A 25,558-nucleotide genomic window follows, 5' to 3' on the forward strand; every position below is an offset into this window, starting at 1 on the left:
ACGGCCTCTACGAAATTTGAAAAGTCGCCCACGACTAGGGCTGGGCACAATGATGAGTACTCGAATCTGAATCGAGTATTAATTTTAATGGTTCGAGTCGAGTAGTAAAAGACTATTTTCGAGTACTGAAATTATACGCTCCTTGACATTGAGGGTTAATTTATCAACGAGAATTACAGTTACAGTCATGATCACAACATTGTCACCAAATGCAATGAAATCGGTCTGGTCTAAAAAATACCAAAGTATCTTTAATGTGATGGATAACAGGCAATATATTCTTTGTGGTCGCATAAAAGGTACATATTTGAACTTTGACATATTACATTTTGTTATGACGCCATAATGAGTGATACTCGATACTCGACTCGAAGCATGTTCCGTGATTCAGAATCGAGTCACTCAGGTAATCGATTTTGCCCAGCCCTACCCGCGACCCGTTTTGAGTTGGTGACCCCGGCTATAAGCCATTATTTTGATGTTACCGGTTTTCAGTAGTGGCCCTAAACTAATATCCGTTATTTTAGCATCGGTGTAGAGAAATAGACAACAACTATTTATAGAAACAGACAACTGCCTATTATATTTTGGTTAGGAATCACTGGTGTATATTCTAATTGGAAGACCGACTGCTGGAACAGTGCGGACTGCAGAGTTTTTCAAAATTATCGGAGCTCGTAAATCCAATTTGCAACGCGCACATATATGGTCCAATATGTATTTATATATTCACTATTCACTTTCAGTCATGTGTGACACACGGTCGACCGCACGGACCGCAGCTATACTGTAGATTCACAAGAACGATTGACCTGCTTAGGTTTAAGACCAAAAAGCTGAGTAATCAAATCACGGATTATAATCATGTATGGTTGTAGTAGTGATGCGATATGCATTCAATATCGTGGTAGTTAAGGCATGCCGAAGTTGTTTCGTCAAGTTATCTGTACATTTTATCACAGTCTTGCGGTGTCTTGAATCGATAACAACAGATATAAACAAATCAATGAATGCCGCTTCTGGTGCTAACCATGTCGATCAAGTACATGGAAATGGAATCCAGTACATAGATGTGGTCACTTATCAGTGCGAGCGAAAGGTTCAGAACGCCTTTGTGAATTGAACGATTTGATGATTCGAAAATTGGACCGGAAATCGAGTCACGAGTTATTTTATATTTCTTATATCATTTGTCATTATCTTCTCGCAATACGCAGAATAGTTAGAAATGGATGCTATTCCCGAAGCCATTCAAAATCCGGATATCAAGTATACTAAGGTTAGTATCACATGGTGGCCTATAGATCCTTAATCATTGTGACAGTAGAATTTCGTATCGTTCATTTCCGTAATATGGTTAATTATATGATGTCTGGTCTATATCTTACGACGGATTATATACAGGTATACGATACAGCAGGGTTGTAATGGCTCGAGTCACGATTTTCTGATGACTCGACTTGACTCGAGTCATTTTCTGAAAATACGGAAATGACTCGACTCGAGTCAATCTGTATATTGACTCGACTTGGACTCGGGTCATTGCGCATGACCGAACCAAGTCGTATGACTCTAGACCAGTGGTTCCCAACCTTTTTCGACCCATCGCCCCCTTTTGAAGGTCAACACCGATCATCGCCCCCCAAATTTTGTGCACCGATAATTGGGCATACAGACTGTAATCACCGGCGGGTTGACTAAAAAAAAAAAAAAAAAAAAAGGTCATCTTTCTCCGCTCAGAGCTGAAAATAACGTTTTTTCGCTCCGCATTGCTAGGTGGATGACTAAAAAAAAAAAAAAAAAAAAAAAAAAAAAAAGGTTTTACGCGTCATCGCCCCCCTATCGCCCCCTTCGCTATTTTCGCCCCCCGTCGCCCCCTTTGTCCATTTTCGCCCCCCTGTCGCCCCCTTCGTCATTTTCGCCCCCCTAGATCGCCAAATCGCCCCCTGGGGGGCGATATCGCCCACGTTGGGAACCACTGCTCTAGACTCAGACGACCGAGACCGACATTTCATTGTATTTTCGAGGAATAGTAAAGTAAGCACACCACACTATTGGGATTTCGTCAATTAGTACATAAGAATGCGACCAGAAGCTGCTAAAAGTGAGGAAAATTAGTATATTATAAATGCAAACCATTCGATATCGCCGAACAGAGTTATAAAAAGTGGAGTTAACGAGAATTTAACTGGAAACTGAGCAGTCAACAGAATGACTCGGACTCGAGTCATAATGCCATGACTCGGACTCGATTCGTAATGCCATGACTCGGACTCGATCCTCTGCTCGCTGACTTGGACTCGGACTTGACTCGGTAGTGAATTGAAAATGACTCGACTTGACTCGAGTCAAAACTATATAAAAGTGAGATTGACTTGTTACTCGGAGCCGTGTGACTTGGTTACAACCCTGCGAGACAATCATTGCAGAGATGCATTATGATTTGTTATATGGGCCTACTAAACCATATAACCATTAGCGACTAGCCTTACGGTTTGGGTTTCTTTGATAGTTGCTATCACGGGAGCTTTACTGTTTACTTAGGACGAGGTATATAACTCGCTGTACTTGAAGCATAGGTGATACTTGCCTAGCCGTCTGTCACACAGTGATAGTATACCTTTATTAGGTGCCATAAACGTGTATCGAATAGTTTTCATTTTCATCACCAGTGGATAATAATTGGAACCGAATAAGGAATCTACATCATGCTGCATTGGTTATGTCCTGAAGCAAATCATCTGATAATAATATGGCACGGAACCTTAGTTATCTATCCAATATGATTGTGATATCTGCATTCTGCATGCATGTGGTCACATCATGAATTCTTGTAATTCATAAACAATTTCATGACAGCTGTTCATCGCAAACGAATGGAGGGCATCTTCGAGTGGGTCGACATTCGCAAGTATTAACCCAAGTACTGCCGACAAAATCGCGGATATATCAGAAGCGAAAGAGGTACGGCATAATACTATAGCTTTCAATAATAGCACATTTTATATTTGCTTTGTCGTTACTTTATTTGAGCTTGACTAGGATTCTGTTCAACACAAAGCAAAATTTTGGTTTTGTGACTAGGAGCCCCACTCGCCTGGTAACTAAATGTAGTGTTAGTGACGCAGTGGGTACTTAGCCAACTTATTGCGGGTGTATGTCCGATTAACGTCGGCTCTACCACACGCCCTAAAATACTGGTGGCTCGTAAAATTTCGACAATTAAATTAAACGAACCTAGGTAACTTAATAGAGGCTTGCTAACAGCAAACTCGCAGTTATTTCAAAAGAAACCCAACAATTAAAACCAAGCTTGTTGCTTTTAACGGGATTTCGCTTCGCAGAAACTTCAACAGAACCAGACATAACACGTGCAATCGAAATTTCGCATGCATTTGTCGTAATTATATTTTGGATCAATTTTGTTTTTGATGGTTCAACAGTGCGCAACATTTTTTGTGATTTTACCTCCGCAAGCTAAAAAGGTTGCGAACCACTGCGCTTGAGTGCGCCAGCTTCAACGAAATACTTGTTTTGCGCATTTATTAAAGAAATATTTTAACGTGACAATATCACGCTTTTAAATGCAGCCTAATTGATATATTTCAGTCCGACGTGGACGATGCAGTCAAAGCCGCAAAAGCGGCATTCTCTCGCAACTCGGAGTGGCGCAGAATGACTCCGTCGGAGCGCTGTAAATTGATGAGTGAAGTTGCCGACCTGATCGAACGAGACGCACAGTATCTCGCAGTAAGTATATACTGGTCGCGGTTCCTGATGACCTTAAACAATGACTACCTCGCGTGAAATTGCTTTCAACAGTCGCTGGAAACGGCGGATAACGGGAGGCCGTATTCTTTGACGTACGGTGACGTCATGACGGTCGCCAAAAATTTTCGATACTACGCGGGCTGGACGGATAAATACCACGGGAAGACGATTCCGTTCAGTAGGAAATTTATTGATGGCTTGTTATTCATCTGCAGCGGTGTAATCGTAATAATCGTCAGATTATATGTTTTCAGCCGCTCAAGACGAATAATGCACAGTGCGATTCACAAGACACAATGCGATTGTAATTAGGATTTCATTTAAAAATAATCAATTTCAAACAAGCACGTGTAAACATATCCCTTTCCAAAAACATGTGTTCATTTTTTTTTTAGTTTTTTCTTAGCTGTGACCTCACCAATCTTTAATTTTGACGTCAGAGTGGATTGAAATTGACATTGAAAAATATGAGGAAACATGGCTTTTATGGCGAAAACGGCGCCTGACCCCTGTCTAAAGCGAATCGAAATAAATCTTTAACCAGGACTACATCGTTTCGTAGCATTTTAACGGTCGGCGGTCATCATCGTCAGAACATTCTATTCCGTACCAATCATTTCTACATGTACGTTAGGGTTGTCCAAAATTTGGGAAATCTCAAAAATACTCCGTGATTGTGTCTCATTCCATAAATTATTGATAAAAAAACAACAATGGCCCCGAAAGAAGCTTACAGGAAAGCCATTAAGATTTCGCGCGAAGCGCATTGTACGTGCTATAACTGTTGAACCGACGACGATTTCGAGGGTTAAAACTAGGGATGGTGTGAACGTGGGGTTCACGTTGGCGTTCTGTGTGTAAACCTCAGAAATTTATACGTTTGCGATCACAAACGAGTCTTGGTAGTTTCCGCACTGTGAACTATTTCATATGTTATAATTTTTCACGTCATTATAACATCGCTGGTTGAAATTCTTTGCATTGCAACTTCGGACCACTTTATGAATGACGCCGACAGAATAAAAAATCAACACTTAACGAGCATGCACCTTACCAAACTCAAAAATTTTACATGCTTCGTTACAAATGTTTACTCGAAATATTTAGCTTTCCGTTGTGAATATATAGTGACTCTCTGCTGTGAACTTGAACCGCAATCACACAATATCATGAACGAAATACACTACATGAAGGTATAGTCAGTGAATGATACTTATTCAGCCAATCTATGAAATTGATATAAAGAATTCAACGTTGTATAATCTTAAATATCTAGCAAGCGTATGGGGTCCATATTGATTTGATATGTTTACTGTATCATAAAAACCAAATCCGTGCGATTGGGGTGTTGGCTACTGTGGAACTTGATTATGGGGTAATATCGGTAACGAGTATAGAAATCCGTTTTATACTATGCTCAATATCAATGTAGCAATATTCAGACGCCGAATACATTGCCCGATCTGGACTACAGACCTTTCAGGCGTGACGTCGTATAGGTTCACATTCGCCTTTACACAGAACCTCTCATAAAGGTTCGCGTTCACACGAACCTGAACCTTTCAGAGGTTTGCACCAACTCTATAGTTACAACCATATTCCCTCATACGTCGACTACATCGCATGTAAATTGTCCGTGTAGGCCCATACATGTTTTTTCGAAGGTACACTATTACAACATTGAAAAAACACAATTTTTTACAACAAAGTGTTTGAAAATACTATTTGTTTAAAATGCAACCTTGGAAGTAATGACAAGATAGGAGGATGCCGAAACGACCAGTTACGGTTTCTTAAGCCGGCACTCACCTCGGCGTAATGCCTGATGTCTTTTTAGACGCTCTGTCATGCTATTCCCGTTCAAATCTTTGAGAGCGTTCTTTTCACGGCCTTTTTCATGGTCTCATTCGTCGTCATAAGAACGAGTGACTCATGGGGGAGCCCAGCTAATCCTCCTACGCTTCGGAACGTTTTTCCGCTGAGAATCGATCCCGCTACATTCCACTGCGCATCTCGTGCCAACCAGACATGGGGTAATCGCGATTAGTAATCGTAATCGATTACGACGATTACAGCATTTTCAAGTAATCGTAATCGCAATCGATTACATTCGAAAAAAATCCGAAGTAATCGTAATCGTAATCGACTACTTCCCTTATCTAATCGATTTCTTTGCGAAAGAACGATTACTTTTTATTTGTACAAATACTAATACATAAACTGAACATTCGTGAACAAGGAAGAAATAATATACCAGGCCAGTGATAGCACAAACGTCTGATTTTCGAACGTCACTGCTCATTATTACGTCAGAAGTATGAGCTTCGCTCGTCATTACGTAAGAAGTATCCACACATTGTAACTAGATATATTCGATGTACATTGTATTGTGACTGAACACCCGCCATGTTGTATATCAGGTCGTCAGTACAATCCAGACGCCACTACCTCTCGCAGCAGGATAATAATCACCACCCTGGCTAGTTTAAAATAGCAACATATACATTGATGTTTGGGTATGTTTAGTGGTTGCTTGGTGATCAGTAGGCCTATGTTGTACGTGCGTACGCACACCGGACAAAGATTTGAAATTTTGTACTCGTCAAATAAAACATTACGACTTCTTCAATGAAGCATTAGAAATCAACAGCTGCTGATATATATGATAACCGAGCCGTTCTTTGCCGTTTCTCGTAACGGCAGTTTGCAGTATCTGTACTAAGTGGAAGGGAGAATATTATGTTCGCTTTATCTTATTCTCATATGACTCTGCTTGAAACGGGCGTCAATCGTTATTTCGCAATTCTTTACTCAACATTTTGACCTGCCGTCATAGCCATCCACGTACATAACATGTCAGCGTGTGTTGTAGCTAGAATCAGGACCAGCAATTCGTCCTCTACTCCAAACGTTGGTCTTGGGCCCTCATAGGGCGGTCAATTTTCAAGTTGAAGACTGAAATTCGTCCATAATATTAGTTATTGCATTATATTACAATTTATTTTTAATCTGCTCTCAGCCCGATGGTCATATTTACCTGTAGAGCTGCGGTCATGTAATTCATAATTATGATGATATCTGGTATGTTGTTATAGTTGCTTTATTGCATTTGTTAATTCGTGCCCTCCGGTATGTTATATAATCAAAAGATATTGTAGTCGTCCAAACGTAGCAGACTAGAAGAAAAACTTTCGTGAGACTCGCGCACACATTGGCACATTTAAAAATCAAAAAATCTAGAGTCATTTAAATCGCAAAGCTCGAAGAAAATTTTCCAAGCTAATTAAATCTCTCAAAAATATTCTATAATTTATGTTGGTTTACGAAGTATTTTTGAGTCCCCTTCGAGCTCGCTCCCCGCCCTATTACGGAGTTTAGGATGCGGTAGTTATAGACTTGGCAAGAATGCAAATCATTGGGTGCGATAAATCGTTCCCTATAAAGTTGGGTACTGGTTACACATTATGACGTAACAAGCAAATGATACGTCATATATAAAGAAAGTTGGTATCCCTCTCATATAAGACCTTTCATCGCAATCCATATATACCTTCTGAGATTAGTGATGAGAAGCAAAATAAATGTAATCGCGAGTAATCGTGATTACTTTTCGAATGTAATCGTAATCGACTACTTCCTGATTTTGCTGTAATCGTAATCGTAATCGTAATCGCGTGACTCAGAAGTAATCGTAATCACAATCGATTACATTCGCGAAGTAATCACCCCATGTCTGGTGCCAACACGAAGTATACAATCTCAGTTGCACTTCAACAAAATGCTTTCATAATTACCAACACGAACTATGAAATATATAGGGCTCTGACCTCTGAGACAATACTGCAACATTTCATAGAAATGTTGCTTCCATGACCGTGTGTCTGTGTGGTCTAGGGTTGCCTAACGTCCGGAATTTCCCGGACACATCGAAAATTTTACTGTTCAAACTGCGCCCGGGAGAAAATTCTAAAATATGCCCAAATGTCGGGAATTTCGAAGGCTTGAAGTAGGCAAAAAATTCCATAAATCAACATCAACAATATTATTTTCAAGCAGATTTATGCTACTTGAAATTTCTTCGCGATTCAGTGTCGCATATTTTGAATTTATTATGGGGTCCACCGCCCTCGCGATATAATACAATAAAAATCAAGAAAAATAACCATAATTTACTGAAACAAGTCTAATTGCAATCGCAATTATAAGATAATGGTATATTCCTAGATTAGGTTTGGATAGCCCTAGTGCTGCGATGTTTATGCTTGATATCCATTTTCCACTCCTGAATAATCGAAAGCGTCATGGGTATTACATATTTGTTTGATTGCGCTGTTCTTTTTCATCGCAGATGGAGATTACTTTTGCTACACTGTCCACAAGCCTATCGGAGTATGCGGAGCTATTATTCCCGTAAGCATAACTTCTAGAAAATTTATTGGGCTAATTGTAGATGGTAAGGTGTAGCATGGGATGTTCTTAAATTTCCACTTTACAGTCATGATATGTTACTCAACATTGGTGTTCTGATATACCCAAAGGCTAAACATATGTAGCTACATATTGGTAAATAGTCCAGAGGACGTCAAAGTAGTCAAGAAAACTACTAAAGTGGAAGTAGAAGTAGCGACGCAAATATCTACTCAACTACGAGTAGAAATAGTCATTTTAAACACAACCTAAAACCACTTGAATTAGAAGTAGATTTCACTGACGTCAAATCTACTCAAGTAAGTAAGTAGTTGTGAAAACGATCGTAATTCGTTCGGATATATACTGACAAGTGTCAAAAGCTGCAAATTGAGCTATGCGAAAGGTATATTAATTCATATTAGTGCATCCCAGGAGGTATGAATTTTCGACAACATAAGCATTCGTCCGTACCATGGGATGAAAACGGTATCATTGATATGGGAATGCGATACTAATCCTCTATTTACTCGAACACCCTGATTTAGAAAATATCAAGGTATGGCGCCCTCTCCCATATTATAAAGACCGTAGTTTGGTCGAAGAGCAACACGGAAAAGTGGTGCCGGATACGGTGTTAACACTTGGCGCGATTAGTAAACGTTAATAAAACATATATAGCTGACCATAGCCATATTTTCGGAAAATAGAGGCATTGCTACGCTTGCTTTTATACTTCAACATGTATGTTTTCGAGACAAAAGAACTGAAACAAATTAGAGCTGAAAGTATGTTACTGGGAATTGAAAGAGAAATATAAATACTACTTCTAAAAAGTGGAAAATATATTTCATGTCTTTTGTCCAGAAAGTCCAGAAAACAGGTGTAAAGCTAAGATAAAGTCAAAATCCACTTTTCCAGGTTAGGACACGCCATTGGCTGCTAGATTAGGATACGTTAATGCTAGATTGCGAAATGGTAGTTTCAAAGGTTATGATGGGACATATTTACCGTGATGAAATATTTCATATGGGCGACAATGCGGTGTGAACGGAACCAGGCGACCCGCTACCTAAATTTTATTCACCGACACTTTCGTGAAATCATATTAGTCTACTGTGCGCGAAGCGCGACGACAATTCGGAGCTTTACTGAACTTTTATGAAAATTAAATGTTGATACTCCGTGAAAACAGCCCCGAAATTCCTCAGGCTATCTTTCTGATTGGAGGATTAAACTACGTCTACTCGACAAACTGAAACTAGCGAAAAGTAAGTTAGTAGATCTCAAAATATTACGAAGTAGAAGTATAAGTAGCAGGAAATTAGATCTACTTGAGTAAGTACCCAAGTAGCGGAAACTACTTGAGTACTTCCAAAAAGTAAAATAACTTCGTTACTGACCACCTCTGGTAAATACTCAAGTATAGTGGTGAGAATCTAAGAAACAAAAATCTTCGCATTCTTATCATATCCATGCTATGCAGTCCATGCGTAATCCCTTCACGATCGTCTTCTTGCTAATAGTCAGCCCCAATCTCATAACGCTACGTCATATATTTCAGTGGAACGTTCCGATGATAATGTTCTCCTGGAAAGTCGCTCCTTGTCTGGCTATGGGGAACGTCATGGTTTTGAAGCCAGCCGAACAATCGCCTCTTACGGCTCTCTATCTTGCTTCGTTGTTCAAGGAAGCCGGGTTTCCGGCAGGCGTGTTAAACGTTATTCCAGGTCTGGTGTTTCTACAATAATTGACAACGGTGATAAAGCCATATACTGTCATTAGATCTGCGTAAAACGTATTTTGTATACATATTGAGATGTTTTACATGTTATAGAAATATGAAAATTCAGTTGGCCAGGATGATTAAAATTGATTCCGTTACCAGACTGAGACTACCGGCGATGTGACTGAACTAGAATTGTGGTATCTGTCAGCGATGGCGTGATATTTTAGATCGGCATTCCGACACTATCGTTACCCAATACGTCACAATCGATCTGTGGCGTCACATTAAAAATGGCCTTCTCTCCTAATTTTACGCCGATCATCCCAAATTTTCATCCTATCCATTCCGATGACTGACTGGTTACGTAATTGTGTAAATGCCTTGAGTTATATACAGGCCACTGCTCGAACCCTAATATTCAATGATTAGTGAAGGATGGTGAACGAAGGCTTAAGTAAATGGCACGTTACCGTTAAATTTCCATTCCAAGCGACCTGAACTACAGAACCGGATTTATGGTTTAGTTCGTTTCCAAGCGTATTTTTTCCTAATTGCTGTTAATGGTAGACACGCATGTTCGTTGTCTTGCGGTGTCTTTTTCATGCTTTAGTTGGTACCAGTCTCCATACCAACTGCTGCCAATTATATACAAAAGGCTATGGAAACGTTGCTGGAAGGAGTCTTGCTCACCACGACGGTGTTGATAAAATCGCATTCACCGGTTCAAATACAGTTGGACGACTGATATTGGAAGCAGCTGCTGCTTCGAACTGCAAAAGAGTGACGGTTGAAATGGGCGGCAAGAACCCGAACATTGTGTTTTCTGATTTCGACGGTGTGTATTCATCTGGTATATTGTGATCTGCGACGAAATGTCAAGAACTAAAGGGTGTCACCGTGACACACACTATATACTACAGGCGTGCCATACTGACCACCTTCAACATTACTAGACAATAGACCAGTAGTTCACCTCCACTGACCTGCGGGGAACACTTACGCTAACCTTCATGCCTTCGCGGAACCCAAAATGTTCGCTTAGTCATAAAAATAAATATCTACCGCCATTCACAAATAACGATGATATCCGCTTGCTAGTTACTTTCAAAATTACCATCGAGATTGTGCGAGCAGGATGTAGCTTAGATTACTTCAATGCCTACCTCGTACTGCAATAGCATAACACAGGTGATCGGTAACGAAGTTAACTTCTACTTTTCCGAAGTTATCAAGTAGGTTTTGGCTACCGGCACTATTTATTCCAATGTGCTATAAGTCGGCAGTTACGGAAAATAATGAACAATATCGGCCTGGTGTAAATGACCATAGTAGTCGACAAACACCATAAAAATCACAAACAAACAAACAAACAGAGTGGTTTTGATTTTACGAAACTTCTTCAGTTTCAGATAAGGTAAACCTAGACCTAGAATACCTCTTTTATTACTTAATTCGAAATCGTCACCTCTACCAGTAGGCCTACTTGAGGAGAAATTTACGACGTTAGTTCTTCTTCGACTTGGGTACAAACGATGAATACTTTGACCACCCCTGATTAGCGATAAATATGATTAAGCCAAAAAGAGAGATACAGCATTTGAAGTACAAAACAATATTATGAAATGGTACAGCATTTTCTTATCGACTATAAAGCGTCGCGTGCTAAACCAAGCCCACCATGCCAAACCAAGCCCACCACACGCCACTATCGTAGTATCACACATGCCGTACGAACCCCCAGACTGGATGGGTGGATGGGTGGTTGGCTGGCTGGCTGGCTTGATTGAAACGCGATCGTTACAGAACCTGATGGAAACAAATCGGTTGCGCTCACCACCACGCAGCATTTATTTCAGTTGACAGAGCGGTGAAGCTCTCTCAAACGGCTGCGTTTGGAAACAGCGGCCAGGTGTGCTGCTCGGGGTCTCGGAATTTCGTACAAGATGACATTTACGAGCAGTTCGTCAGAAAGTGCATCGAAGAAGCGAAGAAACGAACGGTCGGTGATCCCACGGACTTCAAATCCGCGCAAGGACCCATGGTACGGAAGATATAATTCGTCTGCTGTCGAAATACTATTCGTCTGCTGTGAATAGTATGTGCGGTGAACTGTAGGCCTATACTTGAATAGCGAGAGCTGAAGACAGTGGTGATTACAGATAGCGCGGTGTTATTTCGCCACTTCATCCACTGTAGAATCCTAATACAATATGTGGACGTAATTCAAGGCAAATCTAGGCAACCAACATCGCATCTATATACCCGCGGAAGGCATTCTGCTATAAACCTCGGTCGGTCTCGAACCCGCAACGCATTGGTGTTTGTAGCTGTGGTTTGTACCACTACACTATGCGCTATTGAAACATGGATTGGTCGAATCACAGCTTCCAAAAGATGTTGCACAAGACTACGCACTTTGGTGGAAATAACAATTCTGCGTAGTCGTGATAAACCCAGAGCATTGTTCCAAGTGCAATAAAATAACAAATGATCTTTAATGTGATGAAGAACTGGGATTGTTTTCTCGTTGGTATCGTATTTGAACTTTTCACCTCCACACTCTTATGGTGTCACAATGTGTGATATTGGAATACTCAACTGGCCTAGAAGCCTAGTACTTGATTCGGAATGCAAGCCCTACTTTCTGCAAACGCCAATTACATAAATTCCGTGTGTGTTTTCTCAATTTCTTGTACCACAAACCACATTCATGTGAGTCGTCTGCAATCATTCAGATAAGCGAACAGCAGCTCCAGCGAGTTCTCGGTTTTCTTGAACGCGCGGCGGCAAACGGGGCCAAAATCGTCAGCGGCGGCAACAGAATTCGGGACAGAGACGGATATTTCATGGAACCGACCGTAGTGACTGAACTGACGGACGAAATGGAAATTTCCAAGGAAGAAGTAAGTCGCGTCGCGTCAAACATTGTATGTTAGCCACGGCATGCTTTGATTGCGGAAATCCCACATCAATGGCTATGCTGCACGAATGCTATTTCATATCTGATTGTCGTCGCATTTGAGAAAACTTAACTAAAAGTCTGAAAATATGCGCGCACAATACAGTCGTGAAGCATGATCTTATTGCATGACAGAAAGGTTTGCGAGTCATCTTCTTGAGGGTTCGACAGATAGTCAATCATTCAGTAGCATCATCATCATCATTGGTTTATTAGCAATTTTATCAGTTCAATACACCACAAAAATGCGATACAATGAAAGAAAGGAAGATGTCGAAGCGACTAGGTTGTCTATGGAATCTGACACCCACCTTGGCCTAGGCGATGTAAAGAGGAGGCATTCACACTGAATGAAGTAAAGAAGATAGTATAGAAAAAGAAAGCGACAAGAAATAGGGCGGCATGTCATGGGAAGCGAGATCGCAGTTGAATCGTGTGCTGCAATACCAGTAGCAATCAGCAATTTTTGTAACCATAACGTCACGTATATTCCTATGCAGTCGGCTGGATGTGCTGGCCACGTACGCGATCTCAGTGAAACCATGGTAAACATTGCTCGATGGATCATTTTAAGTCATAAAAGCAGGGCAAATACCAACTAACTACGACCAGAGGTGTAGCCACGAAGATAATTTGAAAAAGGCGGTCTTTTTTATTGTTATTATTTCTTTGGGATGGGATATATAATGCCGGGACTCCACATATCCACTGTGGCGTAATGTGTACAAATGGCCTTTCAATTAACAAGTATAATATTTGTATCCTGTGCATTTCAAATACCTGGAAATTGCGGAATCCGTATCCGCAGTACTGTGTGGGGCTGTGGGCGTATGCACACTATTTATACGCGTAAATATCTAACAGCGAATTGACAATATCTATCAGAAATATAATTTCGTAACTAGCAAATCGTAATCATTGCGCGAGACCAATCAGGCGGTCAAGCAATGGAAACAATTCGCATGCTACTATAACTATATATGTGCAGTGCATGAAGAAGGTGACCTACTTATGTCATTGACTATATAATTGAAATCGTGTATTTCAGGTATTCGGACCTGTACAACAGATCTATAAGTTTAAAACGCTGGACGAAGTGATTGAACGAGCTAATAACACGAGGTTCGGCTTAGCAGCTGGCGTACTTACCAATGATTTCAATAATGTAATGGAAATCGCCAACGAAGTTAATGCAGGAGTTGTATGGTAAGTTAGGTTTGCTGCACTTTGAATGGTGATAAATAAGTAGATACTGCAGCTTGGCGTTCTTCTAGATTTCCATTTCGTAATGGAAATCGCCAACGAAGTTAATGCAGGAGTTGTATGGTAAGTTAGGTTTGCTGCACTTTGAATGGTGATAAATAAGTAGATACTGCAGCTTGGCGTTCTTCTAGATTTCCATTTCGTAATTGTGATATCATTCTGTACCCATATCGTATAGTTTTACGCCCCAAAATCATAGTTGGAGCAACATATTTCTTAAATCGGCTCTACTACATATCGATACCATTTTCTTGAAATACTATGCAAGCTGATTAGCTGCAATGTATGAAAGCAAATTGACCAGACGGGTAAATCTAGAGACGGATACGTGGTGTAAATTGACGGGTTGTATATTTTGTTGTTAATTGGAGAGAGCAGATAAGTTGCACAGTTGAACGTTACGTTGGCATTCATGTTGAAATACAATAGAACTTCAATCAAACGACAGAAACCTCATGATACGAAAAGCAACGCATTTTACCTATCCATGGTTGCAGAAATCGGCAAGCTTAATATGGAACGTACCGTGAACTGAAATAGCCTACTTCCGACCATATACCAGTTGAGTTCTTCCTATACTAGAGATTTAGACAGGTTTGCACTTCCAGGGTGAACTGCTATTATCCCATGAGTCCAGGCATGGCTTTCGGTGGTGTGAAGGAGTCGGGATTCGGGCGGGACTTGGGTGAATACGCCGTTCAGAACTACAGCGACGTCAAAACTGTTATTATGAAAGTCCCTGGGCGACACTAAGCTATCGCGTGGCGAACATCGCCCCCTATTACGATGTATATGTCACTACACTACATTAATATATGTTATATTTATATGTAGGTCTATACAAGCTGCATTGTTGAACATTTTCACAATATAGACACTTATTGCAGTACTCTTGAGTGCGACGAGTACGTATTAGGAATGGTGTGAACGTGAGGTTTACGTTCGCGTTCTGTGTGTGAACCTCGGAAATTTAGAGGTTCACGTTCACAAACGAACCTTGGTAGGTTCTGCACTGTGAACCTTTTTTACATATTACAATTTTCACTTCATTATAACATCTTTGGTTGAAATTTATTGCATTCAACTGCGGGCCACTCTATGCATGACGCTGACAGCATAAAAAAAATCAACACTAAACGAGCATGCACCATGGCAATCTCAGAAAATTTACTTTACGCAGGCGTACGGGGTCAATCTTGATTTCATATGTTTATTGTATCATAAAAACCAAATCCGTGCGATTGAGGTGCTGGCTACCGCTGTATAACTTGTTAATGGGGTATTATCGGTAGCAAGTAGAGAAACCCGTTTACACTCTGCTCAATATCAACGCAGCAATAATCAGACGCCGAATACATTGTCCGGTCTGGCCTAGACCGTTAAGGCGTAAACTTATATCCCCGTGCAAGTCCTTGTCGAAATTGTTGGCAAAGCGACGGATGATATTGATTTTATTGGATTATTATATCATTTGAATGCCCCAGTTGGCATTTGGCTACGTTTAAAACGCCAATATGCACTTCAGCATTGTGGCAATGTGTGACCCGAGTCGTCCCAAGGTATCGTGTACATTAATATAGGCTATCACTTCACTGAAATCTAGGGCTGGAATTAGCAATATGACGTCACGTGACGTCATGAGGTTCGCGTTCACTCAGAACCTTTCAAAAAGGTTCGCGTTCACACGAACCTGAGCCTTTCAGAGGTTCACACCATCCCTAGTACGTATACATATTCCTCGCCAATTGTATGCTACTATATAGATAGCTATTATGGACCAGGGGTCACCAACACGCGGGCCGCATGCAGCCTGCGTTCTGTTTTGAGGTTTGGGAAGAACGCGTTTTGAAATGATGAAATTGATTTTAGTTGTTGTTACTGACTAAAAATAGGCTATTTTCTTGTGCCAAACATTACTACTGCTCACCGGCTGAACCGGCTTCAGCTATGGCGACAAAAACAGCATTCCATCGATGGAGAATCAGCTGATGTGAATGCGCATGGGCATATTTCCCTTGACGTGCAATGACCCAGACACTACCAAGACGCTTCGAAAACGGCTTAGGGCTTACCCATAAAATCACGCTTTACGAAGAGATAGTGGCTTCAAGCTTTCTTGGGGAAAGGCGATGGGCGGATGGTTGGTTGGACTGAATATGCACGTGTTATTGAAATTGATTATACTTTGGATGATGCCCCGCGAAGCAATTTTCAGGGTATTGGATGTCTTGTCGCCAATATCCAAGGTCATATCGTAAAAAAGGGCTCTTGCCCTCTCTCTTAAACTCAAGGTTTAAGGTGAGGGTCACGCAACTGGCGACAGTTCCTAAACTTTGTATCCTATAGTCACAGGATGTATTTCTGTAGCATATTATGTCGGGTGCGTGTGACATATCATTAGATGCTTTGCATTTCTTTTCGTTTCGTATCCATTGCAGATGGGCTCGATAGACATCGCATGTTCCAGTGATGCATATTCAATACATTGCTGCTAGATCCGCAGGTCCATGTTGCATAGGCATATGGAAATCAGAAGAAAAAGCCATTATGGGAGAGAGACGTTACCGTAGTGTGGGTTTTGAGCAGAGGTGATCTGTAACGAAGTAGGTCTACTTTTTCGAAGTACTCGAGTAGTTTTCCTATACTTCTGGTACTTACTCAAGTAGATAGAATCTTCGCTACTTCTACTTAGTAATATTTTGTGATCTACTTACTTACATTTCGCTATTTTCGGTTTGACAAGTAGAAGTAGTGTAACCCTCCAATTAGAAAGAGAAACTGGGGAATTCTCGGGCTGTTTTCGCGGATTTCCAACTTTCAATTTTAAGAAAATTTAAGTCAAACCCATAATTTCCATCGTGCTTCCCATCAAGTAGATATAGAGTTACAAATATGTTTTCACGAAAGTGAATATTATTTAGGTTGCATTGCACCGCATTGTCGCCCATATGACATATTTCATCGGAGTAAATATGACCCATTATAACGTTTGAAACTAGCGTTTTGCAATCTAGCATTTACCCATCGTATCGTAATCTAACAGCCCATGGCGTGTTCTAATCTGGAAAAGTGGGCTCTCAATTTTTGAGCGTTAGGTCTGTTTTAGCAGACCACCGTTAAAACTGTCTAGACCAGTGGTTCCCAACGTGGGCGATATCGCCCCCCCAGGAGAAATGACCTTTTTTTAGTCAACCCACGAAAATTTAGTTGCAAAAGTGTGCCGAAAAGTTGACCATTTTTTTTCTTAGTTAACCCGCCGGTGATTACAGTTTGTATGCCCATTTTTCGGTTCACAAAATTAGGGGGGCGATGATCGGTGTTGAGCTTGAAAAGGGGGCGATGAGTCGTAAAAGGTTGGGAACCACTGGTCTAGACGAAAGACATAAAATACATTTTCCGCTTTTCTGATGTACCATTGGTATTTCTCGTTCAATTCGCAGTATCATTGCTTAGAGTTCTAATTAGTTTCAGTTTTTTTTTTGTCTGAAGAACATAGGCTACATGCAGTGATGGCTTTTGGAGTGGGCGAGGTGGGCGGTCGCCCGCCCCCCTCCTGGTCGAAGCCCCCCCTATTCGGATTATGCGCTTTTTTAAGAATAATAACGAATATACATGGAAATCCGTGTACCAAGCAAGAATATGATTCCGTACAGAGGTGTCAATCATCATCAAATCTGTGCATTTGTTAGAAAAGTCCCATATCCCGATAATCGTCACGTCTCTGCATGCGGTAGAATTACTTAGTTTTGATGTAGTCTATATCCTCGCACACATGCAGTAATAGACATTACCGAATCCAGCACCTGGCCAAACCGTTCCGTGGTGAAAGATAGATAATAATAACAGATGGGAAAGGGGGGTCTGCCCCCCCCCGTTCGTAGGGCCACCACTGGCTACATGTTAAAGTTTAAAAGCAAGTGTAGCATCGCCGTATATTTTCCTAAAATGCAATCACACTATATGGCATTTTTACATTACGCAATATTTTTTATCATCGTATACGAATCGCTCAAAGCGTTAACATCGTATCCATACAACTTCTCCGTATTCCTCTTCGAATAAACTAAAGGCCGTAATATGCGTGAGGGAACATGCCATGACATTTTCTAAAACGGGTATTCGAGTAAACAAAAAATTAGTATCACATTTCCATAGCAAAACTATCATTTGCATCTCATGATGCAGTCGAATGATCATGCTGTCGGAAATTTATACCTTCTGTTATGCATCAATATGCATTGTACATGAAGCTCTCTGCACCTTCTACATAGCTCAATTTGCAGCTTTTGAAAGTGCATGCGAACGTATTATGACCGTTTTCAAAACTACTTACTTACTTGAGTAGAATTAAAGCCAGCGAATTCTACTTCTACTTCAAGTAGTTTTAGGTTGCTTATGGAAGAAGTACTTCTACTCGTACTTGAGTAGATTTTCGCGTCGCTACTTCTACTTCAACTTGAGTAGCTTTCTTGACTACTTTGACCACCTCTGGTTGTGAGATATTGTAGACAAAATGGACTCAGCATTTTCGCATCGAAATGATGAAAACGTCGCTGGATCACCGCGTTGCATATTAATCAACTATTTGTTGAAAACTGGACGGGTCCGATATGCCTATGATAATGATCATATTAGTACGGGATATTCCCTATATGTCAAATACAGATCAAATGCACTAATTTCCCCATGGGAATCTAAACTGCAATTTAGCGGAACATTCTCAGGTTAGCAGTCAGGACTAGTGGCAACAGTATGCACGGAACACCGAACCATTTTGCCAGCAGTCGGAGTCCGTCAAATATATTTAAAACAGTGAACGTTGTACTACACCTAATGAAACAAACTGACAGTAAACTTTAATCCCCGCGCTTTCGGCACGCCTCAAGCTATACCTGAAGTCGGATATTTCAACATAATCCCGGTTCGTCATTGCATGAACGGATTAAACCAGGTAAAGTATTTCGTCTCGTCCAGCAAATGTACAGTTAGCCTTCAAATGTAATTAGTTGAAGCAGCCAATTCAAATTCATACTTCGTTTGAGACTCCACGCTCAATTGCTCATCTGCATTTTAGAGGTATATCAACCAGATAGGCCTAGGCACACCTGCATTGGTTTGCTATCAGTTGATTGCAGCAGATTGTTCTCGCAGATCACGCTGATTGCAGCGCTTTAGAAGGTACTGGAGGTTCATCGGTTAAATTTCTTCTTACCGGGCAGGGCTTCGTCTCAGTTACCAGGATATTTAGGAATAGGACAGAACATAATGGATACTGTACCGCCGCCGAACGATAAACCTGAGATCAAATATACCAAGGTGTGATACCAAGGTAGAATCATAGTACTATCTGCCCATATTTCTTCCGTGATATTTGCAGCTGTTCATTAACAACGAATGGACCGAGTCTTCGGATGGTTCCACTTTCACCACGATCAATCCGGCGACGGAAGAAAATATTTGTAACGTGTCAGAGGCCAAAACGGTGAGAGCTGTATGCCCGTTAAGACGTCATTGATACAAATATATATTACGAATTATCATGAATATGTGTTGTGACGTAGGCCGATGTTGATGCCGCCGTTGAAGCTGCAAGGGCTGCTTTTGAGCTCGGGTCGGAATGGAGGAATACCGACCCATCCCAGAGAGGGGTGCTGTTAAACAGGCTCGCAGATTTGATGGAGAGAGATAGAGTATATCTGGCGGTGATTATTTCGTATATAATATTTTCGACAAAGCTGTTGCAGAAGACGAAAGGCAATTGTAACTTTGTAGAGTTTGGAATCTCTTGATAACGGAAGAATCTACTCGCAAATATATCTATATGACATCCCCGGGTCCGTCAAGGTTATTCGGTATTTCGCTGGCTTCGCTGACAAGTACTACGGAAAGACGATCCCTGTCGGTAAGAAAGAAAATGATTCACTGTTCGACTCGCCGTTAGTACACCACCCGTTCTCTCCTTAGACGGCGATTACTTCTGTTACACAAAGCATGATCCAGTCGGAGTGTGTGCTGCCATTATACCAGTAAGTGATATAGGAATGGGATCAATTTCAATTTCGAACTTCTGTACACCATATGTATTGCAGTGGAACTATCCCATATCGCTGTTTTCCTGGAAACTAGCCCCGTGCCTTGCGATGGGTAATACACTCGTGGTCAAGCCTGCGGAACAGAGCCCACTTTCTGCGTTATATTTAGCTTCGCTGATCAAAGAAGCCGGATTTCCAGCGGGAGTTGTTAATGTAGTACCAGGTTTGATTTTCACGACATAATCATTCCAATCAAGACATGTTTACTTATTAATTCCCGCCATTGAACCAGGATATGGCGGCACAGCAGGAAGCGCACTGTCCCATCACATGGACGTCGATAAGATTGCGTTTACTGGCTCGGGCGCGACCGGTAGACTCGTTCAAAAGGCTGCGGCCGACTCCAACATGAAAAGGGTGTCCTTGGAACTGGGCGGGAAAAGTCCGACAATAGTATTTTCCGACGTCGACAGTAAGTCTCATACTATGAAACACGTCTCGTTAATTGCTATTTTTATGTTACTTTATTCATGATGGTGTCTGATTTCACAAAAAGGATTTAGTATCAAGTCTCGTATCGCTAAGCCTGTATAAATACCCTTCCCGTGGTTTTATTTATAAAAAGCTTGGGTTTGAAATTATAATGTTTGTTGGGAAAATCGAATGCTTGAAACCAAAACTAATTTGAACCAACTTCTGACACTTATATCCAGGCCGTGTTATTTTTGGCATTTCAGGAGCCGTATGCCAAAACTGCCAAAAATAAAAATTTGAAAATGCCAAAAATAGTGCCAAATAGTGTATTTCGTTCATGGTGTTGTGTTAACAGGACCGCGTTACCAGCGGGAAGAGCGTTTGTGAAAGGCAGGTTTCTTAATCTGGGTCCAGCCCACCCATTAGGGGTGAAAGCATGGTGTCCTAAATGGTGTGGGCACAGCGTGATTGAACGGCTGACTGCATTTGGTTTACGTCATACTTTCCATTTGTCCAAAGGCAATTTTACGACCATTTTTGACCGGCTTGTCGAGCACTAAATTTGATAAAACGGGTATCAATGAGAAGCTGCCACAGTACTGATTATTAAAATATAAATTATATTCTGCTCATGGAGCTGGAACCCCCAAAATCAACCACGATTTTTGCATTGTGATCGAGTTGAACATTGTGACGCAACAAACTGTCTGGCTATTTCTGAGCTGCATAGTCTCGTTTTGTCAGACAGTCTTGTTGCGTCAATGTTCTTAGACAAACTAACCTTCTCAGGACTCTTCCATGCGAGTTGGTAATATTAAAGCCACCTGAAGTGACAAAAATCCTCCGAAAATATATCGGTAGATTGAAGGAGAAATGATAGTTGGGCTACTAAATAGAATGTGTTGAGAGACGACACAGGAAACTCCTGGAAAAGGATCGGGAAGAAAATTCTTTCCGCGATGAGATCGATGGCACTGGCGAAGTGATCTCTTTTCATGATGCATGGAACCCGGTTCGGCCCTCCAAAGATTTTGAAGCTCTGAAAACCTTTTGTGGATGACTGGCAACATTCTTTCCCTCAACGGCTACTGTTGAAGCCGATATTTCCCAGATTCGCTGGGCGAGAAATGAATTTAGAAGAGACTTATCTGACCTGAGTTTGGAAGCACTGTTACAGTGCAAACGATGTCTATTCCACAGCTATAACAATCAGCTGTTGAGCGCGTTTGTTAGGCTTTTCTTTCTTTTTCTATTTTTGCTTATTGGCACCGAGACCGATGGATACTGCACATTTTGTGGTTTCGTTTGATATTATTAACCTATGAAATCGCTAGGTTTTTCTTCTTATTGTTTGTTGGCACTGATTATACGTGGATGCTGCACATTTTGGGGTGTCTTTTGACAAACTTGCCCAAATAAAGCGTTTTTGTGACTAATTCGAGGTTGAAACTATCTATTTAGAGGACGATGCCAAAACTGCCAAAAATAAAAATCAAAAAATGCCAAAAATAAGTTATTTTTGGCAGTTTTGGCATATGCCAAAAATAACACGGCCTGCTTATATCTCTTCCGGCTTCACACGAGCGATTACGTGAAAACCTATATTTCCTTTGATGCATCTCGGTAAAAATCAACGCTTAGATATATACAATATTATATATGTATGTTGGTTCTATACCAATACCGAGAACGGACATTACGAGAATGGCCAATTCCGAGAATCCAACTGATTGAGACGGACGTTGTCGAGAATTTATACCTGAGAATCGGGAAGCGAGTGGCGCAGTTGGTTAAGCACCAACGCCACGACACCAATGGCAGTTGTTCGAACCCCGGCTTGGACTAACTTCTTTGTGTCGGAGGTTATATGGGCTCCTCATCGCCGACCTCACTGCAATTGCGGTGACTCAAAAAGCCCAGACATGAAAGTGGGTCGAGCTATAAGGCGACGACAAAAAGTACCGATGAAAGCCTAGAAGATACAGAGACTGCTGAGAGAGTGAAAGAGCAATTGAACACGAAGAAATACATTGAACTGTTTGATAAATGTGATGTCGTGGAGCACAAAGCCCTAATCGGGCTATAAGCACCACTGTTGTGTGTTGTAATAATATAATAATAATATTTATAAAAAGCTGGGGTTTGAAATTATAATTTTTGTTGGGAAAATCGAATGCTTGAAACCAAAACTAATTTGAACAAACTTCTAGATATCAAAGTCTAGGATTTCATTATATCAGCAGAAATATATTGATTTCGCCAAAGTTAGTAATTTTAAGGTTCTCGGCTAATGAATTCAATTAGGAGCGAAAGTCGGTAATATATAGGGCTGGGCACAATGATTCGAGTACTCGAATCTGAATGGAGTAATAAAACTGATGATTGGAGTCGAGTATTAAAACGCGATTTTTTTCGAGTAGTGAAAATATAGGCCGACGCTCCACGACACTGAAAGTTAATTTATCAACGAGAATTATAGTTTCGTATTAGTTTCCTCTTCGGAAGGCTGCAAACCTTGATCGGCCGTATCGCAGCCTACGAAACACATAGTACAAAGCGACTAACGTTACTGGAAATAACATATTTCTAAAGTCATATAGACAGTCAACTGAGTCAACCCACAACATACCTCAAAGTACAATGAAATCGGTATGGTCGAAAAAACACAAATAATCTTAAATGTGATGGATAACAGTAGGGTTAATACAACCATAAAGGAGGACACATTTACCAAAGCAGAAAAGTTAGTTGATGAAGACTGAAAACAGCCGATTTCGGTATTTTTCTGTTAAGTTTGGCGAGTCGGCGTATGGTAACCCGAGATAACAGGCACTATATTCTTTGTGGACGCATAAAAGGTACAAATTTGAACATTTACATCCTACATACTGTTATTACGTCATAATGAGTTGTACTCGAATACTCGACTCGAAGCATATAGCGTGATTCAGAATCGAATCACTGATGTACTCGATTTTGCCATGCCCTAGTAATATATAATCAACACGCAGAACGAATTTTCCATCGTGGCGTAATACTGATAAATAAGCTGACTCGTGCATGGCTATATGTGTCACATGACACAACGCAAACAGCTAACGTTAAAATAGACTAATTCAGTTACAAAATATATTTATAAATGAAGTCTTCGAAATGTAGGGACAATCCTTCATATTTCGTGATGAATCAAGTTCACAACGTCTGCTGCTTTTGTTCTGCGATTGGGGGTAGGCTATGTACGGTTAACCTACGATTATTACCATATTTCATAATCCAAAATCCATGAAAAAGTATTGCTGATGCTACTCGATAGAAAGTAATGACACAAATTTTCTACTTAAGTAGGCTATGCAGTGGCGAGTTTTGAGCTATGCCAAATATACTGATGGAAGTAAAATATGAATAGCTTTGAAAAGTTCCTCGTGGATATTGTTTGAAATAAAGAATATGAATAGGAATTTTTAAAAAGTCGTGTGGAATAAGTTCCAGAGAATGAGTAACCGACCTGTATAATAAAACCAGCTGAGTAATAAGTATATAATGCACGTAAAGGATAACCATACCTGAAAATGTGAAACTCCAGAAAAAAACACCTGTTACATTTCGCTACTTTCACTAACATATTGTCTGATTTATGATTTTCTTTCCGAATACCGTTATACTCACAATTCACAAAATTTCCAGTCGACTATGCCGTGGCAACATCAAGCTGCGCCATATTTGAGCACAGCGGTCAGGTTTGCAGCGCCGGGTCGAGGACATTCGTTCACGAGGACATTTATGACGAATTTGTCACCAGAAGCATTGCGTACGCAAAAAAGCTAAAAATCGGCAGTCCCATGGACACCTCCACCGAACATGGACCAGTTGTAAGGAACTACCGTTGTGACATCGTTGCCTTGAATATTATGCGAAACGGGATGTTGTATTCACAACAGGTTAGCAAAGAGCAACAGAAGCGCGTGATGGAGATGCTGCAGAGTGGTGTGGAGCAAGGGTGCAAGGTAGAATGCGGGGGGAATCGTTGTGAAAGCCGAAAAGGATTTTATATAGAACCAACAGTTCTCACCGGAGTCAAGGACGACATGCTTATAACGCAGGAAGAGGTATAGAAGTTGTTGCGAGAATCGAAATTAAATAATGTTCGCAACTTTACTAATGTCTGGCAAATGTCAAATCTACAGGTTTTCGGCCCAATCCAGCAGATATATAAATTCAAAGATATTTCCGAAGTTATCAAAAGGGCGAACAACACTCGCTACGGACTGGCTGCCGCCGTAATCACGAATGACATCGACAAAGTGATGAAAGTAACTAGCGCCTTGAATGCTGGAATGATATGGTAAGTAATAAGTTGAAGTGACCTAATCTGCTCAATACCTGCTCAATACAATTTAGGTGATGTGATTCCTCCTTCCAGGGTAAACTGTTATTATCCCGCAAGTCCTGGAGCTCCATTTGGGGGTTATAAAGAGTCCGGATTCGGAAGAGACAAGGGCCAATACGCTTTGGAGCAATATACAGAAGTCAAGACCGTAATCACGAAGGTCCCCGGATTCTGAAATGTAACAGATCCAATATTTTCTGGGGCCATGTGTTATTCTGCCTATTGACGAAAATAAATCTCTGCATAGGCCGAACGAATCTGGCGTTAGAACATATCAAAAGACCACTTTTCACTACCAAAATAGTATAGAGAAGAACTTTAAATGGCAATCGCAGATTAGCAAAGGAAGCGTGAGGAAAACTAAAGCCTAAGTTACGTACATGCATATTGCATAGGCCTGTTCCAAATGTATTAGCCTACACTAAAACGAGAAGCAAAAATATGCAGTGCTTATGACCGATGGGCGACCTCTTACTATCAGGGCGGTGGAATAGGAGTTACGTTAATTTTTTTCTTGTTGGAGTCGGAGTCGTAGT

The 25,558-nt window shown here is 40.9% G+C and overlaps 2 protein-coding genes across 2 annotated transcripts; both read left to right on the forward strand.

The window, feature by feature from the left end:
- Window positions 1-624: 624 nt before the first annotated feature.
- Window positions 625-16,627, forward strand: LOC145455753 (aldehyde dehydrogenase, mitochondrial-like). Its single transcript, XM_080333732.1, has 11 exons — window positions 625-1,279; window positions 2,860-2,964; window positions 3,610-3,750; window positions 3,823-3,949; window positions 8,120-8,181; window positions 9,743-9,908; window positions 10,563-10,742; window positions 11,764-11,948; window positions 12,643-12,810; window positions 13,915-14,072; window positions 14,738-16,627. The coding sequence occupies exons 1-11, from the start codon at window positions 1,229-1,231 to the stop codon at window positions 14,880-14,882; spliced, it is 1,488 nt and encodes a 495-aa protein (XP_080189858.1). The 5' UTR covers window positions 625-1,228; the 3' UTR covers window positions 14,883-16,627.
- A 2,661-nt stretch (window positions 16,628-19,288) lies between these two features.
- LOC145454966 (aldehyde dehydrogenase 1A1-like) lies at window positions 19,289-25,279 on the forward strand. Its single transcript, XM_080332895.1, has 11 exons — window positions 19,289-19,445; window positions 19,507-19,611; window positions 19,691-19,831; window positions 19,902-20,031; window positions 20,094-20,155; window positions 20,219-20,384; window positions 20,454-20,633; window positions 24,320-24,504; window positions 24,574-24,741; window positions 24,820-24,977; window positions 25,056-25,279. The coding sequence occupies exons 1-11, from the start codon at window positions 19,395-19,397 to the stop codon at window positions 25,195-25,197; spliced, it is 1,488 nt and encodes a 495-aa protein (XP_080189021.1). The 5' UTR covers window positions 19,289-19,394; the 3' UTR covers window positions 25,198-25,279.
- The last annotated feature ends 279 nt before the right edge of the window (window positions 25,280-25,558 follow it).

This window comes from Botryllus schlosseri, chromosome 14 (assembly GCF_051294905.1).
Source record: "Botryllus schlosseri isolate E-star chromosome 14, Bs_hap1, whole genome shotgun sequence".
NCBI classification, from domain to species: Eukaryota; Metazoa; Chordata; class Ascidiacea; order Stolidobranchia; family Styelidae; genus Botryllus; species Botryllus schlosseri.

Bases quoted from the DNA above. Each gene is read 5' to 3' on its own strand.
- LOC145455753 (XM_080333732.1), top strand. From the start codon at position 1,229: ATGGATGCTATTCCCGAAGCCATTCAAAATCCGGATATCAAGTATACT. The intron at 3,751-3,822 runs GTAAGTATATAC...TGCTTTCAACAG, and splicing joins GAGACGCACAGTATCTCGCA to TCGCTGGAAACGGCGGATAA. The intron at 9,909-10,562 runs GTCTGGTGTTTC...TATATACAAAAG, and splicing joins CGTGTTAAACGTTATTCCAG to GCTATGGAAACGTTGCTGGA.
- LOC145454966 (XM_080332895.1), top strand. From the start codon at position 19,395: ATGGATACTGTACCGCCGCCGAACGATAAACCTGAGATCAAATATACC. The intron at 20,032-20,093 runs GTAAGAAAGAAA...TTCTCTCCTTAG, and splicing joins CGGAAAGACGATCCCTGTCG to ACGGCGATTACTTCTGTTAC. The intron at 24,742-24,819 runs GTATAGAAGTTG...TCAAATCTACAG, and splicing joins TGCTTATAACGCAGGAAGAG to GTTTTCGGCCCAATCCAGCA.